At 55.2% G+C, this 9,135-nt stretch overlaps 1 protein-coding gene across 1 annotated transcript; it reads right to left on the bottom strand.

Annotated features, from left to right (window-relative positions):
• Positions 1–1,314: 1,314 nt before the first annotated feature.
• LOC108379919 (neuroligin-4, X-linked-like) lies at positions 1,315–6,593 on the bottom strand (the record flags this gene model as incomplete). The annotated part of the gene is made up of 6 exons (XM_017636284.1): positions 1,315–1,437; positions 1,538–1,643; positions 1,716–1,795; positions 1,900–2,049; positions 2,129–2,383; positions 6,381–6,593. Coding segments are annotated over 6 exons (927 nt in total), but the record flags the coding sequence as incomplete, so codon positions are not given.
• Between the last annotated feature and the right edge of the window lie 2,542 nt (positions 6,594–9,135).

Here is a 9,135-nt window from a genome sequence, read left to right as displayed (position 1 = left end):
ACCAGTAGGAGAGGCGGTGGGCGAGGTAGTGGTCGCCGGTGGTCACTTTGGTGCCTATTTGAAAAACAAAAAATTAAAAACAAGCCGAAAACCTAATCAGAAAAACGCTTACCAAAAGAGGCGTACTTCTGCTGCACCTCCTCATAGGGCGGCCAGAAGAAGTTCTCCTCGCTGATCACCGCCCCCGGGTAGCTGCCCTTGTTCACCGCCAGGTAGCTGTTGCTCTCCACCGACTGGTTGTTGTTGGGATCGCTGAAGAGGAATCCAACATGAAAGAGTCCAACAAATTAAAACCTTGCCAAACAAAATCGCCTCCTCCTCCTCCTCCTCCTTCCCCTTCTTACCCCGTCCTCACAAAGTTGGCCACCAGGCGGATGAAGGCCTCCGAGAGGGCGACCTCCGCCCGGGTGTAGTTGAGCGGAAAGGCCGCCGACAGCTGGTAGCCGTTGATCAGCGGCGCCCCGAAGAGGTACGCCAGCTCCTGGCCGCTGACCGCTCCGCCCAGCCGCGGGCTATAGTCACCCGACTCGGTCTGGTGGCCGAAGGCGTAGAAGTAGGTGCCCGCCTGGGCGTGGTGGGCCACCTGGTGGTGGGAGCCACCGCCGTGACCTCCTCCTCCTCCTCCTCCTCCATTGGAGCCACTATTTCCACCGCCCCTGGAGCTGTGCAGCAGGCCCACGCTGATGGCGGGCGCCACCACCAGCGCATCGCTGAAGATGTCCACCAGCGAGTCAAGGAGGCTGATCGGGTGGAGAAAGGGCCGCGTCCAGTCGGTGTACTCATTGACCAGCGTGTAGAAGATCTCCTGCAGGTGGTAGGAGTAGAGGTTGCGGACCAGGGTGCGCAGAAGCCGGTCCCTGCGGCCCACCTCTACGCCGTGGCGCTCATCGGCGGCGTTGAAGAGGTCCACGACGGAGGCGGTGCTCGGCGGTCGCTCCACTCGAGTGACGCCAAACAGCAGCGCATAGGTGGAGAAGTAGGCGGAGGAGGCGGCGGAAGAGAAGGAGGAGGAGGAGGAGGAGGAGGACTTTGAGCCAGTACCTCCTGAACTTCCTCCTCCACCACCTCCTCTGGACATCAAGGCGGCCGGATCTCCGGGCAGGACGATCCCGTCGATGATCGGCCCAAAGGCAGTGAGGTGGGCGGGCACGGTCAGCGGGACGCTGGTGAGCTCCTCGACGGAGCGCTCGCGAAGACACTCGAGGACGGCGGCGGCGGAAGAGGAGGATGAGGAGGATGAGGAGGCGTGAAGATGAGCCGAAGCGGCCGGCTCCGAAGTGGATGATGAACCGGAAGCGGAAGCGGAAGCAGCACTTTGAGCGCTCGACTGGCAGCCCACCGCCCTGGCCACCGTCTGTCCGTGGAGGACGGCATCAGAGGCAATCGCCCAGGGGGAGAGGGCACTTCCGCTGGCCATTATCGCTCGATGGAAGAGGCCTGGGTGTTCGCGTAGAGGATGGATGACAAATGGACGGTCATTAGGGGGCATTATAAATCAGCGCAGGTTTTTTTACGCTGAACTAAAGCCACCACTTACCTCTGGCCATGGGCGAAAGCATGAGAAAGTTGACACAGGCCGCCCCCGTGCCGTGGCCCATCACCGTCACATTGCGCTCGTCGCCGCCAAACTCGCGAATGTTCTCCTGAAGTGATAAAGTGAAAAGTGAAGTAAACAAGTAAGTCACTAACGTGAGGCTATCACTTTTTCTCTTTACCTGAATCCAATGCAAAGCGGCCACTTGGTCCATTAGGCCAAAGTTGCCGCGGGCGCTTCCGCCCGGTGATGGAAAGAAGCCTGGTGTAGGGTGAAAAGGTATTTGAAGAGGATTTAAGTTTGCGTTTGGATTTTAATGGGAGGTGCAATCAATCGTGGAGTGAGGTTAGAGGCAGTTGACTTACCGAGTATGCCCAGTCGGTAGTTGATGGTGACGACGACCAGGCCGCTGGCGCTGGCCAGCACCGAGCCGTCCACCGTCGAGCCGGCGTTCCACTCGTACGACTCCCCGTGGATGAACATGAGCACGGGCAGGCGGGCCAGTTCTCGAGTTGCTACAAATAGAAAAGGGTTAAAAAAAACTTTCTAAGCCTTTCATCACCAAGACAAAACAAAAGCAGAACAAAAACCTACCACTGGCCACTGTGTAGATGTTCAGGTAGAGGCAGTCTTCGCTTTGGTTGGCGAGCAGCGGATAGAGCCGGCGGAGTAGTTTTAGCCGCCCTCTGGTCATCCGCCCCAGCGCCTCCGTCTCATTGCTGATGTCGGCGAGGCGTTGCGGACAGACAGGGCCAAAGGTGGTCGCAGAGCGGGTAGTGGTCCAGGTGGGCGGCGTCACCGGGGGCATGAAGCGCAGTCGGCCCACCGGCGGAGAGGCGTAGGGAATGCCTGCACAAGAGATCAGATTAGATTCAAGAAACGTTTTGAGAGTTTAAAAAGAACTCCATCGACTCTTACCGAGAAAGGCCTCCACCGGCGGGAGGGCCTTGTTGGGGAAGTTGTTGATGGTGAAACCGCGCAGGGCGCCGTACTTGGTCTTCACCACTCGAGAGCTGGATTGCTGAGCTTGATTGTTGGAGGAAGGGCCGCCTGATCCCTGATCAAAGCTGCTGGCGGCGGCGGCGGCGGCGGCGGCATTGGCACTGCAGTGAGTAGTAGGAAGTGAGGTGAAGCTGAAGAGCAGAAGGTAGAGTTGTATCACCAGGAGGAGGAGAGAAGTGGTAGGCGGCTTCAAGCATTGCAAAAGGGGAATGGTAGGAGTTGAGGAGGAGGTGAGGAGGAGGGAAAGGATGCGCAGTAAGTAGGTGTTGATTGAAGTGGTAGGCGTACTGGAGGCGNTGAGCTTGATTGTTGGAGGAGGAGGAGGAGGAGGAGAAGGAGGAAGGGCCGCCTGATCCCTGATCAAAGCTGCTGGCGGCGGCGGCATTGGCACTGCAGTGAGTAGTAGGAAGTGAGGTGAAGCTGAAGAGCAGAAGGTAGAGTTGTATCACCAGGAAGAGGAGAGAAGTGGTAGGCTTCAAGGATTGCAAAAGGGGAATGGTAGGAGTTGAGGAGGTGAGGAGGAGGGAAAGGATGCGCAGTAAGTAGGTGTTGATTGAAGTGGTAGGCGTATTTGAGGCTGGAGATCTTTGGCTGGGAGCTGATGAAAAGACGGTCCTCTTCCTTTGTCTACACCTCTGCACTACTGCTGCTGCTGTTTTGGAAGAGTCCGAACTATTTGAAGAGGTACTGGAAGGCGAAAAGGTGGTCGTAATGTGATCAAAAGATGAGGGTGGCGGTGGTGGTGGTGGTGAATTATCATCCATAATCAGTAGTTCTGGAGGTAGTGCTGACAAAGAAGTGNCGGTCCTCTTCCTTTGTCTACACCTCTGCACTACTGCTGCTGCTGTTTTGGAAGAGTCCGAACTATTTGAAGAGGTACTGGAAGGCGAAAAGGTGGTCGTAATGTGATCAAAAGATGAGGGTGGCGGTGGTGGTGGTGGTGGATTATCATCCATGATCAGTAGTTCTGGAGAAGGTAGTGCTGACGAAGAGGTGCACCGACTGACTGAAGAAAAAGAGGAGATCGGTCGGCTCATGGTGGATGCTCATGCACACACACACTAGTTCAGTGGAGGACTCAAGTGCAGTGAGAGGTAATGGCAAAGTGTAAGGGCTGGTAGTGGTGGTAGTGGTGATGACAGGGGTGACGAGGGTGACAGCGACTCATCATATTTGTCATCTTTCAGCGGCGGCGGCGACGATGAAATGTCAGCGGCGGTGGCGAAGGCGAAGGCGAGCACGTCCGTCAGTGAACGCGGAGGATGCCCTTCTGGTCACTGTGTGTTCTGGTGTGCGCAGCCAGGTGAGCACCACTACTGCTCCGATGTTCCCCTCAGCCTCTCTCTCTCTCTCTCTCTCTCTCTCTCAGTCTCTCTGCTCGGACAGTGCACACTGAAGAGGAGGCGACACACTTCAGTTTGGGTTGCACATCAGCAGCCCTGCCTGGCGACAGTTTTCAGCTCCGAGTTGGCCTCCTCTTCTTCTTCGTCTTCGTCTTCTTCCACTTTTCTATTCTATTCTCTCTCTTTCACTCAGCGCCAGTCAAGAGTGAAGGGAATCCTAGAGTTCGGTTGCTGCTGCTGCTGCTGCCATCGCCGAAGATGCTCGCTCTCTCTCCATTTGGAAGCGATTTGTGTCCAATTGTGGTTTCCCGTTTCCAGCAGCCGCAGCAGCAGCGGCAGCGTACGCAACTCTATCTAGCTAGTTCGGTGTGCTCTTCTCTCGCTCTCTCTCTCTCTCTCTCTCTCTCTGGTTTCCTCCTCGTGGCTGCTGCTAGTTTGTATATGGCTGCTCCAGCAAAAGAAGAGAATGGAAGAGAATATGGCTGCTCACTGTCTCTGCTGATGATGGCATCGCCTCGGCTAATTCCCCTTGCTCCCCTGCCTGCCTGCCTGCCTGCCGAACACATGCCTGAACATCACCCCACCACCACCACAAGCACATTTGCTGGATGGGCTATATACCCCCTTCTCGGTTGGGATGCTTCCTCGGTGATTAGTAGCTGCCTGAGAGTAGCTACTATATGTTCGGCAGGGGTATTAGTCCTCCATTAGGACATACTGTGCTCAGCTTCAGCTTCAGCTTCTTCTTCTCTTTTCATTTTCATTTTTGATCGTATATAGCCCTCCCTTTAGTGGTGTTCAACTAGCTCCGGTGGTGAGCATATGTCCGAGGAAGAGAGTAAAAATTGTGTTTGCATCGCACATACACAGCAGCAAAGCAGTTGTTGTTAACATGTGCTCTTGCTGTTTCTTGCTCTTGCTGTCTCTTGTTCTCTGTATCTGTATTGCTGCTGCTGTATCGGACTCATTTGTACCAGGGGATTAGCGCACCAGCACCAGTGTCACTTAGTTAGGAGGAAGCTGGTGATGGCAGGATGGAGGAAGGGGGAGGGAAAAGTGTTGGCACAGAAACACAGAAGCGCACACACACACTACTACGACGGAGTCATCTGATCACGTCTCTCAGCTGATCTCGCCGGATCCGTCAGTCATCCAGCAGACTAAGAAGAAGCAAAAGAATGCTTTGTTTTTGGTACAGGCAAAAAGGTGAGAAAACAAAATGGATAACAAACCGGGTATAAAAAACACATCATCGTAGGTAGACAAAAGAAGAGTTAGATAGTCAACATCAGACTGGTATCAAGGCACTTGTAGCTCCCATTTGTGTGATTATTCTCAGGTGCGCCCCACCCCCCTCACCCCCCTTAGACGCAGATCTCATTGAGGTCGCAGGCCTCCTCCGTCACCGTCCACTGGCGGTACTCCGCAAAGAACTGCTCCAGCGGACAGAGGGCGGCAGAGCAGCCGCGCACCACCACCGGCACCTCATTGAGCAGGGTGAGCAGCTTCCAAGTGCTGGAAGGACTTTCCGCTGCTTCACTGGCTCCTTCTTTCGCCGGATCATCACCACTGCTCACCGGACAGCGGTAGAGGACGGCGGCAAAGTTGGTGCCAAAGGGCACCAGGAGACTGGACCGCCAGCGGCTGCCATCCGCCGGCAGGCAGATCTGCTCACTGCCCGGCGGGTGGTGGTGCGGCGGAAAGTGGTCCAGCAGGCCGAAGAAGCTGATCACCTTCGAGAGGAGGTTCTCGTGGCTGAAGTAGAGGGTGGCGTTTTTAGCGGCTTGATTAGAAGTCGTGGTCATCGTCGTTAGCTGCTCCAACTTGCGGTACAGGTCGGAGATGACGGTACAGGCGAGCTTTCGGTGGGCTTCGGTGCCTGGAAAAAGGAGGGGGTTGGCTTTAAAAATGAGTCCTTTTAATNGGCTTGATTAGAAGTCGTGGTCATCGTCGTTAGCTGCTCCAACTTGCGGTACAGGTCGGAGATGACGGTACAGGCGAGCTTTCGGTGGGCTTCGGTGCCTGGAAAAAAGGAGTTTGGCTTAGAATGAGTCTTCCTTTTAATAAAAAAGCCCTCGATCACTGACCGTAGGCATCAAAGTACTCGCTAATGTCCATCAGGTAGTCGAGCACCTGCAGCTCGGCGCCGGTGAAGAGGGCGCACCAGGGCGAGTGGCGGTGGATGGCCAGCTCGTAGGAGCAGGCGCGGTACACCAGCACCAGCGAGTCGAAGTTGAGCGTCACGCGGAGGCCGTTGCGCTCGCTGAAGCGCAGCAGCAACTGGATGAAGGCCTCACTGCCGGCGAACTGGTAGTACTCGGGCGGGTGCTTCGGCGGCGGCCGCTGCCGCTCCTCCAGCATCCTCTTGCACGTCTTGTGCGTCATCAGGAGGGGCTTCTCCTCCAGCGGGTGGAACTTCCGTCGGATGATCTCTGTGTGGAAATGATTAGATTGAAATCCTTTCCCCCCCTCTCTCCTCTCTCTCTCTCTTTGAACGTTACCCTCGACCCCGGCGCTGAGCTGTTCTTGACTGAACTGCTGCTGCTGCTTCTGATGCGAGGCGTTGCCCGCGTTGCTCTTCAGCTGCAACTCCACCAGCGAGCGAATAAAGGCGTCGGCCGTCTCGGTGGTGCGCACCTTCGGCGTGACGCCCACCTCAAAGTGCACTGAGTTGATGTCCAGCAGCGAGGGAAAGTACTGGTAGAAGATTTGCGCTAGAAAGAGAGAGAAAGAGAGAGAGGGCAAAACAAACGGGTTTACAAAGAGGTGTGATCACTTCAGTTTTCTATTCTATTCTATTCTCCCCTACCGGTGACAGCGGTCTCCAGGCGCCCGGACATGCTGACGTGATTCTCATCCAGCTCGCTCATCAGCAGGCGCCAGCTGAAGAGCGCCCGAAAGGTGCTCGGCTGCAGACGCCCGCCGGCGAGCAGCTCCGCGCGCAGCGGCGGCAGCAGGGCGGCAAAGCGGCGGATCTCCTTGACGCTTGGATAGCGAATCGAGTGTCGGTTGAGGAAGTAGAAGTAGTGCGGCGAGCAGCCACCGCCCTCATCATTGCTGTGCTCTTCGGCAGGAGGCGGAAGCGGAAGCGGCGGCCACCAGTGCTTGCCCGATGACTTCTTTTTCGACTTTTTGGCCTTGTGCGGATGCTGCTTATGGGTGGAGCCCTCAGGGAGGAGCACCTTGCGAATCTCCTGCCGGGCATTCAGGTAGGTTGTCTTGGTGCCAAAGAGCTTGTACGGCTCGCCGTCCTCTACTTCATCATCTTCCCCTCCTCCTCCTTCTTCGGTGACCTTTGACCTCCTGGTGAGAAAGTTAAAGCAGGAAAACTTTCTGCCAGAACTGCTGCCCACTTTGACGGAAATGATGTCATAGGAGGAGGAGGAGGCGGTGGAGAGCAGCCAAGGGTAGAGGCAGAAGAGGGCGAGCAGCAGCGAGCAGATTAGCAAAGCGGCGAGGACGATGCCAAAGGGGCTGCTGAGCAGTCTTCGGGGCAAGATGTGCCTGATGTGGCTTCCCTGACTACTGTTGCTGCTGCTGCTGCTACTGCTACTGCCACTGCTGTTGATGGAGATGGTAGCGGCGGTGGCCATTGCTGGTGATGATGCCTCGTGTGTGGAATCGCCAGCCAAACAACAGCGACAGCGACGATGGACGATAGCAACAAACAAGCAAAGTGTGCGTGTGCGTGTGTGTGTGTTGTATGTTTGAGATTACCAGGCACTGGTAATGGGGCTGCTAATGGTGGTGGTGGCGGCGGCGATGACGTGAATGGAAAGTGCCATCGAAGTGAGTGCTGCGGCAGCTCCCGGGCGACCAGTGGTGGTGGTGGTGCCGCCGCCAACGCCGAGTCGACATCGGCATCAGCAGCAACTGCAACAAAATACCAGCGCCGATTGACGTCAACTGGTGGTGGTGATGGTGTTGGCAATGATGATGATCACCACCGACCAGAAAGAAGAGAATGAAGAGTGGTAGACAAATAGAAATAGAAACTCTGCTGGCGTTCTATTTGCCGCCGCCGCTGTTGCTGATTACAATGTCAGGCTCTCCTCTTCAGCGTCGGCGGTGGCGATTGCTGATGATTACTGGCGATGTGATACAGACTTGATGATGATGGTGATGATGATGTTGATGTTGATGTAACTAACTAGCCGAGGTTACACACACACACCGCCGCCGCCGCCGCCGCCATTCACGGATAACTAACTAACTGCGAACCTCGCCAAAGGGCGACATGTGACACCGCACCGGACGGGAATGAAGAGCACAAGTGATTGACGTCAATGACGTCAATCGTCTGGCATCGAGGAGATAGCAAGGTCTTCGTCTTCGTCTTCAGTCTTGCAAGAAAGCGATCAGAAAGTGATCTGGGGTGCACTGCCAATGATCAGTGAAGTGCGAGTGATTCGATGCCGAAGAACAGAGATCAGTGACCAGAAAAGAACAGAAGACGACAACAACAACAACAACGGCGNACACTGCTTCTCTCTCACTGCAACTCTCGAGACACTCGAGTGCAAGTACTCTCTTTTTCTCCCCAGTTTTTTGCAGTGAATCTCACTGTGAGAGTGGAGCACTCTCACAACCCAAGAGCCAACTGCCAAGCCGCTTTCAAGATGATGATGGCTGTGCCCGATGGATGACGAGGATGTCTGTGTCTGTGTGTGTCTTCCAACGAAAGAAGAAGACGACGACGACGGAAGAAGAGTACTGCCTGCCTGCCTGCCTCCTGGCACTTTTCTCTCTCTCAGGACTCTTCTTTACTGCCGTACGACGACGATATCTCTGCTAAAGAAAGAAGGGGAAGGGAAAGAAAGAAAAGTAGCTGCCGTACATCGCAGCGTACAGCGTACAGTAATTGCAATCGCAGCAGCCTCAGGTAAGAGGAGGATGTCAAAGGATGCTGATGATAAGGAGGAGGAGGAGGAGGAGGACAGCGGTCGATGAACAGGAAACGAAGCAAGGGAAAACGGAGCAAATGACAGAGCATTGCCAAAGAATTGCCAAAGAACTAACCAAGTTTCTCTCTTTCTCTTTTTCCCTTTCCTTAGGCAGCAACAATAGGCAGGAAAAAGTGTAGAGGCCCAAAGTAGAACTAAGGAGCTGCTATAAATAGCGATAGGAGAATCACTTTTCAGTTCAATTTCGCAATTTCGATTTAAAACTGCTGCCGAACAAAACACTCAAGTGAACGAATTCGCCGCCGCCGCCGCCGCCGCCGTCGTTTTGTCCAATTTGCAGTTGCCGCCGAAG

The sequence above is a fragment of the Rhagoletis zephyria genome, unplaced genomic scaffold (genome assembly GCF_001687245.7).
Source record: "Rhagoletis zephyria isolate East Lansing unplaced genomic scaffold, Rhagoletis_zephyria_1.1 Rzeph_scaffold_17700, whole genome shotgun sequence".
Taxonomy (NCBI): domain Eukaryota; kingdom Metazoa; phylum Arthropoda; class Insecta; order Diptera; family Tephritidae; genus Rhagoletis; species Rhagoletis zephyria.
Note: the sequence above shows the minus strand (reverse complement) of the source record. Positions and strands in the feature narration are given on the sequence as shown.